At 41.1% G+C, this 22390-nt stretch overlaps 1 protein-coding gene across 4 annotated transcripts in view; it reads left to right on the top strand.

Annotated features, from left to right (window-relative positions):
• DYM (dymeclin) overlaps positions 1–22390 on the top strand; it is a 382693-nt gene that overhangs the window by 340202 nt on the left and 20101 nt on the right. For 3 of the 4 annotated variants that reach the window (XM_077816663.1, XM_077816662.1, XM_077816664.1), the window contains one exon: positions 242–355. In XM_077816663.1, coding sequence (XP_077672789.1) covers positions 242–355 — 114 coding nt within the window. Of the gene's footprint in view, positions 1–241; positions 356–1532; positions 1674–21898; positions 21951–22390 lie in introns of those variants that run through there. The other variant, XR_013346107.1, reaches the window with a different exon arrangement.

Here is a 22390-nt window from a genome sequence, read left to right as displayed (position 1 = left end):
TAAACTGTATTAAATTAATCATCCACCAACATTGACCATTGAAGAATGCTGATAATTTTTATTAACTTGTCATAAATCAACAAATTTCTTGATTGTGGCGTAAGTAATTACGAGTGCTTTGAAAAGAACAGTTTAAAGATATTCTGATCAAGAGAGGGAGAGAAAATGATTGTTTCATTCGTAAACTGGTAAAATTATCTCTTTCTTGCACTTGTTTATATGTTATCACTTTCTATTACAGGTGATCAGCTTTTTCAGCTCACGGTTAGAGCAAGCTGGAGCCCAGCTGTCAGTGGAGAGAGTTCTGGAAATTATCAAACAAGGAGCTGTTGCATTACCCAAAGACAGACTAAGAGTAAGTGGTGACAAAGACTTAGTCAATTCAAATGTAATGTTCCAATTAATTATGTCAAAATGTCTTTTTTCTTTTGAGGTCAGGTCATACAGTACTGCATTATGGATTGTAATATGCTTGTGTTTTAATTTAAAATACCTCATTAGTTTGGACTGTAAGCTTATGTTTGGATTTTGTGTGTGTGTGTGTGTGTGTGTGTGAAATGTATTTTCTTGATTTGCTAGTGAATTTTGGTGCCTACGATTTGGAGAAATTAGAACACGTCCAAGGTGGGGCTTTCTCATAATGTCTCAGAGATGGAGTCTTTTCTCTTTGACCACACTAAACATTCTCAACCAGGCCCTCCTCATTTCCCATTTTTACTACTGCGTCGTCATCCTCTCTGGCCTTCCAGACACCCACATTGCTCCCTTCAAGTCCATTCAAAACACGGCTAAGATCATTTTCCTGACCCATGGTTTGGGGATAGGAACAAAATGGTCTAGTGGTAACAAGCCTAGGGCCTGGGTAATCCTAATGTTGCTCAGCCACAAGCATCCTGGGCGAGCCACTTAATCTACCCAGAGCTTCAGTTCCCCATCTGTATAATAGGGATTATAGCACTTTCCTACCTCTCAGGGGAGTGTTATGAGGGTAAAATCCACTAATGATTGTGTGATACTACAGAAATGAGGGCCATATAAGTACCTAGATAGGTAGATGTAACTCCTGTATTTGAAACACTCCCCCTTCTCCACTACATCAAATAGATGCTTTGTAATCCTTATATTTAAGGCTCTTCACAGCCCAACCCTCCCTCAATATCCAATCTTGTATTACTGCATTGTTTCTCTCTACTGCTGTTCCGCTGACAATGGCACCTTCCAGCACCCATTCATCTACATCTTACACCACCACCTTTGCACTCTCTTCCATGCTGTCCCTTACGCATTGTACTCCTTCCCCTGTCTAGTCTATAAAGCCACTACTTTGTCCTTCATCAGATTCCTCCTCCAGATCCGCTTCTAGTGTGGTACTTTCAGGAAACTATTAACTGATAACAGTGTATGGCAGAGGATGAATGACCAGTTGTGACTGCTGATATTTTATTGATTTGTATCTTATTTAAAAAAAAAATCCCAGGAGCCATCTAGCCGTGCATGTAATTAGCCTATGTAAGCACATGTTTTTGTTACAGTTTCCTTCATCTTCCTTGTTCCACTTCCTCTGGTACCACAGAGACTGTCTGAAAATGAACACTACATCTTGAGTCATTTCCATTCCATGTATGGAATTGTTTGAGAAAAAGCATTCTTGTATGAATAAATAAAAGCTCCAGGTAATCAAAAGATTAATAGTGTTGCTTGACATAAATTCATTGTTAGATAGTGAATTGAAGTACACAAAGATCTGAGGTTTATTCATTACCTTTTTCCAAAAGCTACCCAAGTTAGAGACAGGGCAGGAAGAGAGGCCAGGCATTCTGACTGCCAGTCTGCTACTCTGATCACTAGACAACACTCACTCCCAAATACTGACTTTAGTATTGTTGCCCCATTGCTGACCAAAGGTCAGATCAGAGCAGGTCAGTTTTTTGTCTGGAGCAGATATCAGTGATTCAGAGTCAAGGTTTTCCTTAGTGTGTGTTTGTGTCTGTGTGTTTGTTTATAAAATGTACACAAGCCCCATTTTCTCAAGTGGGTGGTAACAAACAGTAGCCCAAGCAACTGTCTCTTGCAGAAACCTCAGGGCAGGCCCCTCAGCCCTGTCCCTCAAAAGAAGCTGTTTTGTGCCTCTGTCTCTCTCTCTCTGTCCATGGCACCTCATAGCTCTTCCTGTTGTAGCCCTTGACTTTTTCACCTGGGAAACTCCTAGCCCAAGGCTAGAGTAGATGCCTGAAGGGCAGCTTCAGCATCTACCCTCTTTTTCTGCAGCAGCACTGCGCCATAAAAAGAACCTCAGAGCTTCAACTACCAGACAAAGGAGAGTGCCTTAATCCTATAATACCGTGAATGACTCTCTGGGTATGGCACTGCATGCCATGGTTAGCTCCGTCCACAGGGAGTTTCGTCTTGAGTGCTCAAACATCAGTAATCCCTGATGTTGAGTGAGGTTGATGAACAGTAAACAGGCCCTGGGGTGGAAGGGTGAGGACTGAAGCCGTCCTTTCCCTCACTGATTCAAGGCACACACTCATCCTGGTAGCTCCATTCTTGACTCGGTTATTGTGGGCTTAGTGGAAGAAATAACTTCAGATTAATTAGATTTACTTAGATTTTGAGCATATTGTTGGAGCCATTGTTGAAGTACGAAAAAATGTAAACCAAAAAAAAAGCACTTGCAGCCATGACCCTGATCTGCACAGTGGTGCTTATGCGTTTCACTGTACTCCATGCCACTCCTCGTCACTTTCACACTGGGAAGTGGCATGTGACTGACAGGAACACATACCTGTAACTCAAACGCAAATGTCAGATTGCTAATTAAATTGACCTTTTTAGGTAAATATGTGAAAAATCATCCCCTGAATCAATTTGGCAAATACATGCCAAGAACTGGAGGCTCTGTGTCTTAGTATCCTTACAAGAAGCAACCTCACTGCTCTTCAAGATAAACCTAGTGTAATTAACATGACTTTAAATCATGTGCTTTTAGCCATACACTGTGTAAGTCAGGGAAAGTCCAAGCTGAGTAATTAGCCTTTTAGAAGACTCCTGCATAAACAGAGAGATAAAGGGCAGGTGCTGAAATCAAGAACTGGTTATTTCTCTTTCAGCCTGAGAGAGAAGATAAATTAAGCTAATAAGCCTGGGACTGAGGTGGAAACCACAGCTCATAGATAGAGCTGTCTCCTTTGCAGACAAGCAGGCCACAATCCAGGCTCCCTTTTTTATTGCAGAAGCTTATTAAGGGCAATTTAAAGATCATGGTGATAGGTGAAAATTGGTCTTCGTGTCTCGCTCTCTCTTTTAGATTCACAAGTTGTCTTTTCTTCCTTTCAGTGAATCCTCTGTAGTTTGAGGATTAGGAGCGTGAGAGAAGTGAGACTGTGTCTGGAGTCTGGGATTTATCTCAGGATTTTCAATGGGAGTTAGCCAGCAGATAACTGCTATTTTACAATAAGTGGGAAAACTTGTTCTGAATGCCAGATATTAACTGGAAGCTGACATTTGGGTTCATGGAGTGAGCACACTTGAGAGACCACATTTCATGCTTTTGAAAGAAATTCCCCACTGGCTAAGCCATTTAAACTAAAATCATTTTATTTTTACAAGCACTTGCTTAAGTTGGGTTTCCGCCCTGCCTGATTTTTCCCACTGCGTTGATTTGTATTTGCTTCTTTTTTCTCTGTTTCTTTATCATCTCTCCCTGTGCTCGACAGAAGCAGTTGTGCTCTTATACTGTGCCTCTCTGATATGAGTCAAGCATGTAACAGTCATTAGAACTTGTTCTAGTTTTACGAGCAATAAAATTCACTCAACAAAATGGAAAAGGGAAAAAACCTTTCTCCGTCCAATCCCTGGACCCTGACTGAACAAAAAACCAGAGTTTGAGTGTTCAGGGCACGTCTCAGGGTATGTCAACAAAGCATTTTGGAGCGAGCCTCCCAGCTCAGGTCACTTCTGAGTCCGAGCTCCAACCCATGCCTCAATTTCAAGGCACTGTCTATACAGCTATTTTTAGGGCACTAGCATGAGCCCTGCTGGGCCAAGTCTGTCGACCTGGGCTGGGAGGTTCACTCCAGAAACCCTGTGTAAACATACCTCTGAGGCTTGCTCCTCTCTTAGCTGAGCAGTTCCAGGTCCTTCAACTCCTGTTTGTTACATCGGAAGCAAGCCCTTAGTCACCAGATAGCATGGGGTAGGGAGGGAATGGGAAATTGGAGACAAGATAGTTCCTGAGTGCTGCCTAACAGCTGTCCCAGAACTGCAGTACAGCCTTGGCATACCATCCAGCTGGTTTCAGGAGTACTGTCAACCCCAAAAGTTAGTCCATCAGAAGACAGACAATGAAATTGTGGTTATAATTAAAATAAATCGTGGTTTTGGGCCAAGGTGGCAATGGAGGACTCAGTCTTCTGGCCGCTAAATTGTAGGGCTGTTCTGCACTGCAAAGTTAACTCGAGTTATAGCTCAAGAGTTGCCCCTAACTTGACTCTTGTCCATGCACAAAACCCTTAATTTGAGTGCAGTGGTGCTTTTCACTCAAGTTGGCTGGCCCAAGAGAGGGGGTATAGACTTAAGCTAGAGTGAGCACAACATGTCTGCTGCTAACGTAACCACTGCAGCATCGACACAGGCTAGCATCACTCAACTGCCTCTAATTCTCCAGTGTTTTCCCACAAGTCCCCCCATGCACTCAGAAAGGACAGACAAGTTCTCCCACAATACAGTGTGAAAGAATTCGTAGAGCAGCTTATCTTACTGCAGTCCTAAAAATCCTAGCATGTGCCCTCCGAAATCTTAGCACAAGTGCGTGTGGTGCTAGTGTGGCTGCAGCAACTCAAGTGTGTTTTCACAGTGTGGCTACTCTCACTTTGAGCTAAGCTAACTTGAGAGGCGTAACTGGAATGTAGATAACTCAAGTTAGCTCTGCAGCGAAGACATACCCTTCGAGGAAAGTGCCTTTGACCTCCCAGAAGCTGGAGGGAGGAAGCTCCTGAATTTACAATGCAGAGGGCAGGCAATTTGCTGGTTCTGCTGCTGACTTCTCAGAAGCCTGGAAGGGTTCTGTTCTCTCCTCTGGGGTGATCAGAAGGGCGTTGGCATTTTTTGTTCACTTCCTTGCCCCTTTATGAGACTCATAGTCCGGTACTGTCTGAGCCCATGAAGAGTGAGGGGAGTGCCATTCAGCAAAGAAATACTGGGTTCATAAATCTTGTGCAGTATGAAATCAACCCCCACATCGGTGTAACTTGCAAATAATTGACTTATATTGGCAAATGCAGTTCGATACTAGAGTGAGTCATCCTCGGTCTTCCATTGCACTGGGATTCTCAGATACTGGCCTTGGCCTGTAGAACACTTTTTCATCTAAGGCTGGCTAGACAGCTTGGGCCTCTGTTTGAATGCAGACACTGCCACGGTTATGCTTGCCATTGCTAGCTTCCAACTATATTACTGCAATGTGCTCTTCAGTGTTTATTGTATATCTGGTGCAAAATGAAAAGACCCACGTCCTGAGTACATTGGGTCACTATGTGTACGTTAAACCAGTGCTCCACGCTATGGATTGACCACCTATTTGAATTTGGGTCCAAGATCCAAGGATCTCTCAAAGGTAAGTGACATTGGCAACAAAATGGCAGATGAAATTCAATGTTGATAAATGCAAAGTAATGCACGTTAGAAAACATAATCCCAACTATACATATAAAATGATGGGGTCTAAATTAGCTGTTACCACTCAAGAAAGAGATCTTGGAGTCATTGTGGATAGTTCTCTGAAAACATCCACTCAGTGTGCAGTGGCAGTCAAAAAAGCAAACAGAATGTTGGGAATCATTAAGAAAGGGATAATGATAAGACAGAAAATATCATATTGCTTCCATATAAATCCATGGTATGCCCACATCTCGAATACTGCGTGCAGATGTGGTCGTCAAATCTCTAAAAAGATATATTGGAATTGAAAAGGGCAACAAAAATTATTAGGGGTACGGAATGGCTTTTGTATGAGGAGAGATTAATAAGGCTGGGACTTTTCAGCTTGGAAAAGAGACGACTAAGGGGGAATATGATAGAGGTTTATAAAATCATGACTTTTGTGGAGAGAGTAAATAAGTAAGTGTTGTTTACTCCTCCTCCTAACACAAGAACTAGGGTTCACCACATGAAATTAATAGGCAGCAGGTTTAAAACAAACCAAAAGAAGTATTTCTTCACACAACGCACAGTCAGCCTGGGAACTCTTTGCCAGAGGATGTTTTGAAGGCCAACAGGGTTCAAAAAAGAACTAGATAAATTCATGGAGGATAGGTCCATCAGTGGCTATTACCCAGAATGGGCAGGGATGGTGCCCCTAGCCTCTGTTTGCCCGAAGCTCGGAATGAGCAACAGGAGATGGATCACTTGATGATTACCTGTTCTGTTCATTCCCTCTGGGGCACCTGGCATTGGCCACTGTCGGAAGACAGGACACTGGGCTAGATGGACCTTTGGTCTGATCCAGTATGGCCGTTCTTATGTAATTGAGGGTATTGGTTACAATCTGTAAAACCTTACATGGTCTAGGGTGCAACAACGTGGGAGATCATCCCTCACTCTGTGAACCATGACATCAGTTGATATCAGCTGGATTGCTCTTGCTGATGATTCATGGAGTTTCACTGTAGGAGTCCTTGCAACAGGGCATTCCCCACTGAGTTCCCCAATGCTTGGAGGTCATGCTGCTGTGCTGTGCCAGAACAAGACTTTGAGGAGTTTCAGGGCACAGTGCAAGGCACATTTGTTTACACAGGCCTTTAATTAAGCTATTGCAGACATACGGTTTACTAATTTAAACGGGTTGTCTCTGCCTGTGACTGTTTTATGTTTGTTTTAATTGTTGTAATAGTGCCCAGCTGCCATGGACGCTGGGCACTGCATAAGAATATGTAAATTAATGCCACATGGCATTGCAAAGGAGAAAATGGCAGATTAATGATGGAGACTAGGGACTGTGGGGCGTAGTGCTGGGTGAGGGAGACAGAAAACTTCCTAAAATAAATTTATCAGATTTTTCTCCATATTTATGTTTTTCTGCTCTGAAAGGTCAAGGATCTGACAGTACTGGAAACTGACTGTGTCTAATACATCCTTAGATCTGACATTATGCAGGCAGCTGTAATGCAGACTTCCCTTTACTAACCCACAGCTGCTGTTAACCCTTAACCTGAGGAATATCAAACTGGAAGGAGGAATATAGGATGTATTTTTGGCAAACTGCTTTTGCGGCTTTCAAGAACTGATTCTAAAAACAATACGTAGTGGTTTTATTGGGGCAGCATGGACCATGACTAAAAATGAAAGCACAGTTCTAGTGTATGTCTACAGACCAAAGCAATGCAACTCAGACGTTGGGCTGAATGTCATTGTTTCATAGTGAAAGAGACTAAGGCCTGGTCTGCAGCTAAAATTTAGGTTCTCATACCCGATGTGACATAGTTGAGTCAACCTAACCCCCACTGTAGCAGACACAGCCAAATCGGCTGAAGAATTCTTCTGTCATCTTAGCTCACCATCTCTCGAGGGAGCAGATTTACTGCAGCAACAGAAAAATCCCTTCTGTTGCTGTAGTAAGTGCCTATGCTACAGTAGAGAAGCTGCAGCTTTGCCACTGTGGCGCTTGTAGTGTAGACATACCCCTAGAGATATCACTTTCTCACTTTGGAGCTGTTTGAGAAGCAGTGAATAATAATTCATGTTCCTTTTGAAAGCATTCATACCTAGAGGTCATATTCTCACAGGCTTTTGGCAGAGAAGAATGTGCTGCTTGTCCCTCAACAAATATGCTTTGGGACAGTCAGGTGTTCCAGGAACAATTATGTGAAGCGTTGTGACAGGACTTATGACAGTAGATGGCCCCATTGAGGATGGTTCCCAAGGGCTTGTCTACGTACAAACTTGCACTGGTTTAATTAAATAGCCTTAGTTAAAGTGGTTGAAAACCCTTGTGTGGAAGCTCTTATTTAATAGTGGCTTATTTCCATTTAGTTTCAACCTGTTCCTAATTGTCTTAAACTAAGGCTATGTTTACACTAGCACTTCTGTCGGTAAAACTTTTGTCCCTTGGGGTTTAAAAAAAACCCACCCCTGACCGATGTAAATTTCAGCGACAAAAGCACCGGTGCAAATAGCACTGTGTCGGCGGGAGATGCTCTCCACTGACATAGCTACCACCACTGGTTGGGGGTGGTCTAATTATGCCAATGGAAGATCATTCGTCTGTCAGCATAAAGCAGCTGCACAGGAGACCTTACAGCGGTGCGGCTGTAAGGTCTGTAGTGTAGACATAGCCTAAATTGAAATAAGAGCCCACACAGGGATTTACACCAGTTTAACTAAAGGGGAGTTTAAGGGGAGTTATTCCGGAATAGCTATTCCTGATTAACTCCATGTGTGGACACTCTTATTTTGGAATGAGAGTGCCTCAGGCCATGTCTATGCTATGGGTGCAGCAATGACACAGCTACAGCACCGTAGCACAGGTCTAAATAACAGTGTAAATGGTGAGGCACTGCTTAGGTGAATGGAGCAAAGACACGCCAGAACCTCGAGGTATATACCGTACAAGGCTCTCTACACACACAGTCAGTGCCTCCCCCATCTACACTGCTGTTTTTAGCAACATAGCATCCTGCTGCCGCCCCAATCCTGGAACCTTTCTCTGCTGCAGGGAAAGGCTCTGGCAGGGGGAGGCAGCAGGAAACAGCTATGTCCGCTCCCTGCCATAGGGAGCTGCTGGAGCCTTTCTCCACTGCCCCCTGCCTATCAGAGCTTTTCCCCACTGCTAGAGTCTTTCCCTGTGGCACTGCTCTTCATACCCTTGCTAGGGAGGCGAGCAGTGTGTGTGTGTGCTCTACTCGGTGCTGTAAGTATAGACATAGTCTACAGCACTACATCAACATCGCTATGGCAAGTAAGGGGGGAGGTTTGAGCACTGGCCTGCTAAACCCAGGGTTGTGAGTTCAATCCTTGAGGGGGCCATTTAGGGATCTGGGGCAAAAATTGGGGATTGGTCCTGCTTTGAGCAGGGGGTTGGACTAGATGACCTCCCGAGGTCCCTTCCAACCCTGATATCCTATGATTAAGTGCACGGAAATAACTTAGCAGCAGCAGTTTTGAGATCCACAATCATTTGAAAAATGGGTTGACCTCAGTTGCGATGATGCTCTCAAAAACCCATCGCTGAAACTTTCTTCGTCTAAAATGTATTTCAGCAGGCTCTGAAGAGATGAAAATATGGCCTATTTCTATGTCCATACAATATATATAGTGCAAATACTGTAAATGAGGGGGATGAGTTAGTGATCAACTACTAACAAAGCTGTTTTCCAAGCCATGTTTCCAGTATAAGTTGTAAAAATGCATGTAAGTTGGAAGCTTTAAGGAAAGTGAAATAAATGTATAGTGAGACTGTTTGGAATGTAGTTCAGCTTGAAACATTCAATAAGTGAGAAGCTTCATATCACTGAACCGCTAGACTTTTAAAATGTTTGCTTGATATGGTGAGTCATTTGTAAAGCATATTGATATAAAAAAGATTGTTTTTGTGTTAGAATTTTTAAATCTAAAAAGCAACGAAAATGCCCAATACAATTACTGCTCCACTAAACCTATATATGGAATTTTAAATGTTGCACATTCCAAGATTTGGCTTTCTTTGGTGGTATAAGGAAAGTTCTTTTGCACATAAGGTCCTAGTTACAGTCGAGTTATCTGTCAAAAGATTGCCAGGTCTAGCAGCAGTAGTGTATACCATGGCATCCACAACCTCTGTGTGGCACTCCCAAAGAGAGTTACTTAATGTTGTAACTGATACCATATTTATACATTACTTTCAAGACTGTTTGAAAAGGGGATGTGCAGTCCACCTCTCCCCAGGTGTCTTCTGGATATGAAAATTCTAGAATATACATTTTTATTAAATTATTTTTATAGGCTTATGTGCAAAAATAACCCTCAAGTGGCTTTAGGAAACTCATTTCAAAAATGTGGCTGCTCTTGAGAACCCAAACAACTTAGGTTTGCTTTTATATTGCAGCTGTCAGTCATTTCTGGAATTAAAACAGCATTTTCACTTAAATTTGTTTCAAGGGCCTGCTATGGATTCTTCCAGCAGTGATGGTGGGGAAACCTAGTAAATGGGAGGTGGGGTGCCGAGGGGAGGAATTAAAAAGCAACTTATTGGCATTGCTAACCAGGGCTAGTAAGAAACAGCAATTTTAGTTTACTTGTACTCCTGGCACAAAGTCAAAGCTACAGTAATGCTTTTCTGACACCTCCCTATCAAAGAGTAATATAAACATCATTACAGCATCAGCATAGGAAAATATGCATTAGCAACCTCTTGAGTCTCTGCTCTTTAAACTCTTTCCCATGTAATATTAGATTCTCACTGTAAACGAGCCAGAATGTTTTCCAGCAGAAAATAATAATCATGCCTTCAACTTGGAAAGAGCACTCCATAAAACTTTTTCTTTGTAGATCAAGAGTAAACAGAGAACTTCAGCTCTGTTTCCCTCCTAAAACGTGCATTCCTATTCCTTAGCATTTTAAAGATTCATGGTTGAACTACTGGCCCTAATTAAGTCAGTGGGGCCAGGATTTTGCCCTGTAGTTTTAAATGTTATGAACCATTACTACTAGTTTAATAATAGGAAACAAGGACTTTTCCAACTCCTAGTAAAGTTAACAGGAGTCTCCAGTGGGAGTAGATCAGGCCCCCAAATGGTATGGGGACTTGACTGCGGGGCTGGGATTCAGGTCTCCTGGGTTCTTTGCTTGGCTCTTCTATTGGCTCATTGTAAAACTGTGAGTTTCAATCCCTTGGTTTCCCTCTTTGTAAAACAAGTTTAATTCTTGCCTACTTCATAAATCCAGGCCTATTCTTTGTCAAGTGTTTTGAGATACTCAGATAAATGATGCTATTTAAGCATATGTTGTTCATTTTTATTATGACCACTATTTTGTAATAGTGGCACTGGTGCAATATTTTACCAGAATATTTCACAATGAACATATATACATGTTGCTTTTCTAATCGTGTGTCACCTGTGGAGCCAACTTAGCAATAGTAGTTTGCATTGCTGTTGCCTAGATGTAGGTGACCAGAGTCTTACTCCCCATATCAGCAGGGACTGAGGATGCTGCACAGCGATCATGTTTATTCTTTAGTAGAGGCAGGCATCCATCACCCTGATCAACAGGCCGATTAGAAGAGCACTTGTTGGATTTGTGTCCAGTCTGCTTTGGCCTTATCCCCTCACAGATAACTCTTGCATCAGTAAATATTTCATTGTTATCCAGTAAAGTCACTACTCATATACACTTGCTGTTCCCTCAGTTACCTTATCCACTTTTAAATCCACACCTCTGTCCATCTTGCCATGCATTTGGGGTCACAGGACTGGTATATCTCATATAGCACGCCAACATGTTTTTCTTCTTATGCATATGTAAGTGGAGCAGCAAAGTGGAATTTAGGAGACCCCAGTGCTTCAAACATGTTGCCAATTTCACTTTGCTGCTCTGCACTCTGATGGAGCTGAATAGCAGGGGTTATGGAAGCAAAGTAATGTTGAGTGGGTGGGAAAAGATGGGATTAGTAGCATGGCTAATGAGGAAATCTCAGCTTGAGGGAGCTGTGGGTGAGTCTTGAGTACCATATTGCCACTTTTCTCTCCCAATCTAACTGTTGGGTGCCTGAGTGTTGAAGTTGCTGGTAAATCACATACTCCATAGAACCTGCCTAAGGAATCATCTCATTTGCATTGCATTATGCTTACAATAAGAGAGTGCTGAAATGTCTTCATTTTGCTTTGGCTAGTAACCTCAGAAGCTATTTATAAATTTCTGTCCTTCAGTAGAGGTTTTCAGTTAAGTCACCCAGTTTACAATACACCATAACCTGTAGTATATTGCCTTTCATTCTCATACCACAGCCAATGAGCTATGTTTGTTGCTGAAGAGAGAAGAAAATACTCTTCCTATTTTCAATACCTTAATACTTGAATTGTGGAGCAGGGGTGGAGAGAAATCATATATATGTAACGTATATAGCACTAACTGCTTTAACCAAAGGGTATTAATAATACTTAGGATTTAGATGCTCCTTTCTATCTTCAGAATGCTTTGCAATCATAACTAATCCTCCCAGTGTCCAGGTAAGGTAAATAGTATCTTCCCCATTTTACAGATGGGGAATCTGAAGTACAGAGGATTTAAGTTACTTGACTAAGGCCACAGAAGGTACTCAGTGTCAACTGGGATTATGACTCCTGGAGTTCCTAGCTCTGAATTCTAAAATTAAACCATGCTGCTCTCTCCAAAGTGCATTCTGGTATTCATGTACCTTGCTTACAAACCAGGGTTTGAATGGTAAATACTTAACATGGAGAACTTTCCTTTTTTAATGTATCCACCCTGGGTTTATCAAACACAGAACCATCCCTTCAGTTTGAACCTCAAGTACAATATACCTTAGATCCCAGCAAATCAGTGTATGATTATATCATGATAAAGTGTGAAATGAATCAGATGAGCAAAATTTTCCTTCCAAGTGAAGAATTTCTCCTGTGGTTACTACAGCAATAGAAGATGCAGGGAAAATGAGTTCTGACATTTGGGCTAAGAGCGAGCATATAATATTTCTCTGACTTTCCTGGTTTCCTTTTTTAATATTTTGTTGTTCATCAGTGAAATTGTGCTCTTTCTTGTAAACTCTAGGACCTATAGCCTTTTTCTCCCTGTTACTGTGACATCTGTTTGTGAGGGTGCAGCTAATCAGCTACAGACTCCACTGCTAATCTAAGCCTGCAAGCCACTTGAAAAGTTAGCCAGTATTTTGTAATGAAGGCCTGAAGTTATTATTTGGGCTATTTTTTTCTTTTATCTTCCCTTCAGGGGTCATCAGACTGGCAATATTTTTTTTACAAGCTCAGGCTTTGGACTTTTAAAAGTTAAATCTCTACATGTCAACCTACGTGAATTTCCTGTAAAAAATGTTTGAGTTGTGAATCAATTTGTAATAATATAAAAATGAACAAACAGTTTAGCTCCATTTTGAAATATGTTTTTTAAATATACTGTCATATCTAAAAACATACCACAGCTTGTCTAGCAAGTTGAAGAGTTCTGGTTACTTTGCAGGTAGATGTGATATATACTGTTAATGTTGTGCTGTAAAATGATCACATATACTAGTTATGTTAACTTTAAAAAAGAAAAGCACTCAGAGAGGGTTTACTTAGATTAAAACCAGAAACTCCAAAATGCTAGAGATTGCTCAACTTTGCAAGCAACATAGCCGGTCAATTCCTTTGAAAAATTTCCCTAGTCGCTCTCTTGCCAAAATATAGCCATACTTGAATTATTTATTTTCTGTACTAATATTTCTCCAGTTAAAATACATAAATAAAATAAAAATCTAAACTCATTCTACATACAAAGTTGCTTTTAGGGCTTGGCTTTAAAATACATAAACAATAAAGACAGTTAAAAGCCATATACCAGTATGTGTTTTATTCAATCATGTGTTTCCAGCTCAGTGGCTTAAAGCATAATATAGGAGGTGTACTATAGCCGTTTCATTTTTTAAGGGGATACCACATGTTGATGAAGTACTATCGTGTTGTGCTTCAGTAAGAGTTCTAAATGGAATCTGGCCGTTCCAATGTTTGCATGGTGCTATTTGGCTCAGCAGTGATAAGCAATAGACTGTCTGGCTCCTTCAAGGAGTCTTTCAGTAATGTCTGAGCACTCGACAGTTCCGAAACCCTCTGGCTGACTTTCCCCTGTGGACCGTTCATTTATCAGGAAATGAAATTGGTTACAGGATTTCTCACGTTGCCAAACCTCACTGACGAAATATGGTTTGTTCCTAATTTCAGAAGAAGCAAGAACACATTAACTGTTTACTCTTGTTAGTTTCTTTATGACTTTGCTAAGAAGACTTCATGTCCTTTTTACATTTAAATATTGTATGAGGTTGCTGACATGCATTCTCACTATATAAACTTATTGAAGATAGTGAACTTGATAATTTGAACCCTTACATTCAGGTTTGTTCCTTTGCATTATAGTTAGAAATGATTTTCAACCAGTTCTCAGTTTTATCATACCTGAATGGTTTTAACTTGTGATTCAGTGTGATGGCAAGTTAAGCATATTCTTCATGTTATGGATCAACTTGTGCATAAAGTAGAAGGAACAAAATTGAGAGAAGCATGCATTTGAACAACACAGATAAGGTTTTGTTGTTTACCGGGAAGTTTAACTCTTAAAGTAGATAATCTAATTTATGTGATCTTGGCCAGAACTGGACCAGATTTTTTTTTTTTTTTTAAACTTATTCTGTTGTACTGACCATCAAAAGTATAAACAGGATATAGTCATCTTTGCATGCACTTTTCTTTTAACTTTGCATTTTACTTTTATTTACAAACCACTACTGGCTACAAACAATTTTTAAAGGTATTTGGGGTATCATAATCTTTTATTATGTATATAGTTTCCATAGATTATACTAAACCTGTAAAATCAGATATGCATTTATAAATTCAAGTTAATTGATAAAATAAAATTAAAATACAACTTAGTTACTGGGAAATATCACATTATATTTAGATGTAAGGGTTGCTCAGCAGTTTATATAACACGTCTGTGTGGCACTTACTGCTGCTGTGAACATAAATCGATAATCTGGCAGATCTCAGTGAGAAGGGAGAGTCATTGATACAAAACGTACCCGGAACAATGTTGCAACTATGTAGGAGACAGCATCTGTCTCTCAAGACTGTGAAGGCTTTGTCTGCTAGACAGCTAAGGGAGCTGTTGTCATTCTTCTGGTGTAATATTGTTTTTGTGTTTGAGCACAGAGAGGATTGATCACCAGCAAGTTGTCTGGTGGTCAGAGCTGACTCCTGTTTCCCTATCACCCAAATCATTTCAGTTTATGTAACAGAATATTACAATAAGAGCATTTCTATTGTGACATCAATGTGTTCTAATGCAGTCTATAGCTGTATCCTCTTATGTGTGGAATTAACAGGCCCAGAGGTAAAGCACAGTGCACATGTGGTAATTATTATGATTGGAAGTGGTTCCCGCATTAATTGATGGCAGTAGCAACTAAAACCAGCCTTATTTAATTTTCATCAGTTCTTATGACAAGATCCTGTAAACAGGATCCTTTGCAGTCTCATCATTATTGCTCTTTCTCTTTTTCATTAAGAATGGGACACAAGGAAAATATTTTAGGGTTCTTTATGCTCAGGCTTTGTCAGTGTTTTGGATCCTTCTTTCATTAACAAGTTGTTATTAAATACAGCTACCCAGCAACCTGCTGTAGAGAACTGGATGTCTTGTCTACCACCTACTGAGATTGACGTGGTGTCACAAGACCAGTCCTTGGCTGGCGCCAACTAGTGGCCTTGCTCACAGTCTGGACCCTGTAGGGACAAGCCATTGCAAAAGGGAATAAATGAATGACTCTGTCTCATCAAGTGAAGCCTTGTCACTGATGTAATTGAGAATCATAAAAATCAGACATTTTCAAAGCTGTGTCTGCAGCTAAAATTGTACTTACAAGTCTTACAAAGGTAGCCATTTTGTTTTTATTATTATTGTATAAACAAAACGTTCCTGCTAACAAGCGACATTCTTAAAACACATACACAGTGTAGAGAACATACGGCTGAAAAGTTCAAACAGAGACTTGGTTCATCTTTTTTTTCCCCCTAGATACTCAAGCCAGAAAGTAAATAAAAGCCCTAAGTGCTTGCATTTGGCATCCTTCCTGTTACAAATGAAAGAATTAATGGTGAAAGGTGCCCCAGAAAACAAATATCATTAGTCTTTCACCCAGGGGCTCCAACATTCAAATACAGACTTGCCTCACGGTGGAAAAATATTTGGTGGGCTCATAATGATCCCAAATGGACACCTGCCATCATAAAACCACCATAGACCTTAACACTGTTTGATCTGTAAGGACAGTGCTCTTTCCTCCTTCTCACAATACAGTTCTGCCCTGATGCCTACAAAATATCAGGCAGTTGAGAATGGACAGGTCCAGGGGCAGTAGGTTGTAGTAATTTAAGTATATCAAGATAAATACAGTATACATAAACATTATGGTCAAGATTTTCAAAGGCACTGGTAAAACTTTCATGGACTTCAGTGGAAGTCAGTTGGCTGACAGTGAGTGATTTTGCAAATCCCACCTTGTATATGTCTTGATTGCCTCTCCTTCTGCCCTACCCTTCATAAGCTGCTGCTTGTATTCTTTGATTGTAAATTCTTTGTGACAGGGACAGTGTATTTCCTGTTCAAAGACATCACTTTGCACATTGTAGGAATTACTGATATGCAAATAATTAAGTTTGATAAGATTGGCAGTCCTTGATCCAGAGGCCAAAGACTGGAGTGGGGTAGGTTGTTGCACAAAAGCACTGAGGTGCATTGGCAGAGGTAGGTTTCAGGTGACTAATTGAAGTAATAGTGATTCCACAGTTCAGGGATGAGATGTGTCACTTTTATTCTGGAACAGAGTGTCTACCCAGGGGATTTATTCCATGAGTGCCACATTATTATGGAATAGCCGTGTGAGTCAGTTCCCTCCAGACAAACATGGTCTGGCCAGCACCGTTGATGCTTCACATGTTACCTGTTGAAGCATGAAATACAAGCACTCAGACGCTGCCGTGATGAGTGCCGTATAAAAGCCTATATAGAATTGAATAGAAAAAACAGTGCAAATGAACTAACGTGTGGTTGGCCCATAAAAACAAATTCTAACTTTTCAAATAATTGCAATTAAAACTTTTTACAGTGTTCCGCATCCAGTGGCCAAACTGTTTGCTTAGCTTTAGAGATTCTGGAGCCTTTTGTGATACTGACGTTGGAGTTGGGAGTGTTTACAGTTTTGCTGTGCCCCTTGCTACATTGGCTGTTACTGTAGCTGCTAATTTCCAACATTTTAAAGCCAGTAGGGCTGTGCCAAGTCCATCTAGTCCAGTGTTCTCTCTTGGACAGTGATCAGTATCAGGCACATCAGAGGAAAAAGTGGAATCATAGAATATCAGGGTTGGAAAGGACCTCAGGAGGTCATTTAGTCCAACCCCCTGCTCAAAGCAGGACCAATCCCCAACTAAATCATCCCAGCCAGGGCTTTGTGAAGCCTGACCTTAAAAACCTCTACGGAAGGAGATTCCACCAATCTAAACCTCCCGCACTGCAACTTGAGACCATTACTCCTTGTTCTGCCATCTGTAGAACTCCCATAATGAGCAATCGTGCAATAATTTGCCCAAGGAGGATCTTATCTCCTCACCACTAGGCAGTTAACATTTGGTTTATGTTCTCAAATGTCAGGGGTGCTATACAAATGCAAAATCAATATCATGAAAATTTCCATGTATCAAAACTTGATTATGTAAATAGTAATAATAATGAATAATGCATAACTTATTCTGTGGTGAGCCTAGCAATAGTTGTTCTGCCACTGGAAGAGCCATTTCATAGGTTCTCCCTCCCTCAATCAAAAGGTAGCAGACTTAGCCTTGAGAAGGGAGGGTTCAGTGTCTTATGACTCCTTCGGTTGAGTGTCATTGACAGGCTCCAGAGGGACTCTTCGCCCAGTTCTTATCCATAAAGAAGGTGGCTGCACTGCGGGGGTGTAAAGTGAGGGGATGTGGAGGGAAGGCTTGATCCGCAGGACTTTCAGGGACATTGTCAGGGACATTGTCAGGGTGGGGGGGTGTTTTCATATTTCCACCTACAAAGGTTTGTTTTCCTCCCTATTGAAGAACAGCCACTGATTGAACAGTCCTAGCAAAAGCCAAGGCTCTGTGTTTGTTTTTAAGCTGTCATGATGAATGTGCGACCCGACCTTACAATTAGATGTTTTGAAAACCTTGTGGAGGAGGGGGCAGCCCATTAAATACGAATTCCCATCTTTAAAGGGAGTTTGAATGACCAAGAGAAATAAAGCAAATGTTTCTCTTTCTCTCTTTACACAAGCTACAGTCTAGACTAGACTTCTCATTGTAGTATGAAGTGCCACAACGGGATCAGCTGGAAATGAGTACGGCAATAGAAAAACTGATTTTCTAGGCAGGCCTTGGGATGGCATAGCTGGTAAGTCAGTCTACCTTGTTTGGCATCAATTTGTCTATGCAGTTTAAAAAAAACAACCTACTAGTTTAAGTGGGCCCTAAAAGTTCCTTCAACGCTGCAGAAAGATAGGAAGGTCTGACTTCATAGAAATGAAGTGACGAGCAAAAGACCTGACATACTACACACAAAGCATAGCATGCTGTGTGGCCCATTGCAATTTAGTGTCTCTTGGTTATCTGGCACCGGTTCTATTAGATATGTTGCTTTGGTTAGGCGTTGACTTAAAGAAACTGATGCGAAAACAAAAAGAATACTGTAAGATACAGGACAAAAGAAAACACTAAGATAAATGATTCGAGGTTAGAGGACTTTGTTCAAACAGGAAAATGGAGCATGAACAAACTCCCAGGTATTCACAAAATTGCTCTGACTTCGCAGGCCATTTAACCCCCGTGTCATTTAAGCCGTGTTTATTTTTAAGGATGATTCAAACATTTTTAAGAGCGCATAAAAGGATTGTCACTAATATCCAGGACTTCAAAGCTCCTCTGGCTTTGCAACAAATTGTCAATAATCCAAACTGTCAGTCTAAACAAGCCCAGAACGCCCTGTCCCTTACAAGCACGGTGGGGAAGAGCCCCTCTCTTACAAATCTTAGGAGCCACACAGTTGAAGAAGTTGACGTCTCCCATAGATCCCTTCTCCTCATGACACTTTTCTCTATCTAGCTAAACTAGTTCACCATGCACTGTGCAGCCTCCCCTTAGCTACACATACTATTAGTGTAGTGAAAAGCCCTGTGTCAAATGCACTGCGCAGGCATGACATGTTATTTCCAAAGGACTTGTAACTCGGGTCAAATCAAAGGAAAATTTCACAAGAATACTCAAAGGCATTTTCTTTCATTGAGGGCTACCTCCTTACCATGTGTTAGCTTTTTACCCTCAGCTTTTTGGGTTGGAGAGCTTTTCAAAAGAGTCTCATTTTTAATAATAATTTACATTATTGTATTTTATTATAATAAAGTCAGTGTTTTCAGTCTTGTGTTTAAAAATCACTTTTTTCCAGACTTCAAAATATAATATTAATAACTGGGCTGAGGCCAAGTCTGGAAAGCTGTAGCCCAGAAACTGCAAAACTCACAGTTACAAGCAACTGAATACAAGGTTAGAATGGAAACCATCACGCAACCCTAACTGCCATTCACTAACTCTCCTGCTATGACATTTTTAAATTAAACTTCCAGTAACATGTGGCACATGGAAGAATATAATGTATGGAACAGAGCTGCCTGGACTGACAGATGGGCTAGGTAATGGAGTAGAAGATGATAAGACTTTTTCTGAGATTAGACAAATTTTCACTGTAGTGTTTATGTTTAAATTGAGAAGCCTAAAATAAAGTTGAGATATGGCTTATGATTTCTAGGCAAGACTACAACTTTTGTTGCAGTTTTGGTTTATGTTTAACCACTAAGAACAATACAAATATCTTTCCTCTGAATGCTTAAGTAGAGATAAATTTTAGAATATTTACAGTAACCACCCAAAAATGAAAATAAGGAACAAATGTACTTTGTTGACTGATAGTTGCTTCAACTGCATTCCAATCCATGGGTTAAATTCTATAATAACTTTCAGTACAAGTTGCAAATGCTTTTATCAAGCTGATTTTGTTCTTTTTGAGAAAGATTGTTTTTGTTGACTTTTTTTTTCTAAGCCAGCTATGAGGTTCACTTTTTCAACTATTCCAGCATTTGTAATAAAGATTCTGCAATTAGAATTTAGGGGCAGTTTGTTTAGTGCTCCATAGCTCTCCTCTAGCTATGCAGTCGAGCTGGGTGAAGTGGTTTTAGTGAACTTTGAATCCATGTGAATTTAGCCTGTGTTTAAGGTCCATACGTTTGAAGCAGCAGCCCGTGGTGCAGGTTTGCAAACAAGAGCTGAGGTCCTTGGTCATGTTCACACACTTCTCCCTTGTCCCAACAAACTCTGTGGATTCTGATGGCCCAATTAGCCAGTTTCTGTCCCTCTGCCCTTGAGTCAGGTGGCAGTCTAATTGTTTTTAGGGGTGACAGCTGCTGCATTCCACAATCCGTCAAACTTCTACTGGTGGAGTAAGCAGGGAAACACTATGAATTTCAATGGATGTATCCCCAAATTCCTACTAACACGCCTGCTAGAGAATCTATGGGAGTTCACGTGCCACAGCAAGAGTTTAAGGTAAGACATGCTGTGTCTCTTCCAGCTCAGCAAAGATCCAGATGCTGCAGAGTGAATGTTTCCCAAGTCTAGTTGCAGTGAGGTGCAGACTACTTCTCTACAGAGCCACTTTTATGGGTAGGATAATGGGGCTCATTTCACTGAAGAGACTGCTGGAAGGTACAGTCAAGTGGCATACCCAAAAACCAAGGTAGGCAATCTCCTGGCCAAAGAATAGGGCAAGTGGAGAGGGAGCCCAGCCCTCAAATTCGATCTCTTACTCAAGGTGAGACGTGTGAAACCCTGGTGGCTGATAGTCCCAAGCCCTGTGGACCAAACAGCTGGGTACTGTTCATGAACTCCTCACTAACTGATCTCATTACGGTTTGTTTGCAATGTTTGGCACCGTGTCAATCCCAGGATATTAGAGAGCCAAGGTGGGAGAGGTAGTATCTTTTATTGGACCAACTTCTGTTGGTGAGAGGGACAACAAAAGTTGGTCCAATAAAAGATACTATCTCACCCACCTTGTCTCTCCTTAGGGTTTGCACAGCTCTGTTCTTCAATGCTAACAGCAGCAAAAACTAGTTGTCAGTAAGGTAGCAGATGTGACTTGCATACACACAGAGAGCAGATTTGTGGAGTAATAAAAGGCCACCGTAATTCTTTTACCAAAACTGCCCTTTAAAAATCAGCTACAGTAGGGGACAGCATCCTATGAACCAACCTCTCTCAGGCCATAGATATGACATCTATAGGATAGGGGACATGTGGACTCTGAACTCACTTAGGGTGAGTGGATATAGAGAAATTCCATCCACAGTGAAGCAAAATAGAAGGCCCAAATTGTTCCCATGTATTATTACAATATGAAAAGAGCCTTTCTGTTTCCAGTGAAACCTTCACTTAGAGCAAGGCTATTGTGTCAATAAAAAAATAGCTTCCCTATAAGCTTCCACTATATAAACCGCTAAGAATGGGGCGATACAATGGAGAGCAATTCACTTATAAGAGTGACCCAGTCACCAACTCAAGACCCTCCTATACTCTGCTATTCACAAATGATGCAGTCACCCAAACACAGACAAGTATAAGTGCCCTCCACCCTAAGCTAATGCATATTCTCACTGTCTGTCTGTCTCTCGCGCTCTGGTTTACTCTCTCACCCAAAGTCTCTTTTCCACTGTGTAGTAAAGTTGGAGAGGCTTTGCTGTCATTACACTTCTGTATATTTCTTCTGAATACAAATTAATTTGATTTCTTACATTTTAGTGGGGGGCCCTGCTTATCTCAGAGCACGGTTCTCTGTTTGCTGAGCCTCTAGTTCAGAAGGGAGTATGTCAGTCATAGTGTACATTTTCCAGTTCACAAAGATTACAGAGCCAAAGGTCTGCAGACTGAACAGGGATGTTAGTCAGCATGTCCTGAACTTAAGACAGATAAGGGTCCACTTCCTAGGCTGCCCTGATCAGAAAGTTAACAGTTGGTGACAGTAAGTCTGTCTCTGTTCTTAAGTAATTGTTATCATTTTGTAATATTTACAGGTCTGGCTCCTTCAGATTAAAATGTAGAAAATCAAAAAGAACTTCTTCCTTCAGAAATATACACCACTGCTTTCTCCTAGACACGTTTTATTTTTAAGGGGGAGGATGTTGCAGGCTTGGCACGCCATGCAGGCGACATACTTAGGGGGTGGGGGTGGGGGAAGAGGATATCAGTTCTGTCTTCATCTCTGTGGGCTACTACTATGTAAAAGTAAAACTACAAAATGAGCTGCACGGAGCCCTCTGATGCAGAAGTAAATCGGCTGTAAAAGTCAGCAATAAAAAGACAAATGGAGAACTTGTTCAACTTGGCTCTGGCATGGTGGGGTGGGGACAGAGCTTATATTTCTCCACTCACTGTGTGAAACCAAGATTAGTGGGGGTTTTGGACCTGGATGGAGTGACATCAGGGATAGTTGCCCAAAGCAATGTCGTTTGGCTGATTGAACCTTGTGGATACTGTTATAGCTTTACACCAACTTCCAGTGAAAG

Source organism: Eretmochelys imbricata, chromosome 5, assembly GCF_965152235.1.
Source record: "Eretmochelys imbricata isolate rEreImb1 chromosome 5, rEreImb1.hap1, whole genome shotgun sequence".
Classification (NCBI taxonomy): domain Eukaryota; kingdom Metazoa; phylum Chordata; order Testudines; family Cheloniidae; genus Eretmochelys; species Eretmochelys imbricata.
This window is presented reverse-complemented; position numbering and strand designations above follow the sequence as displayed.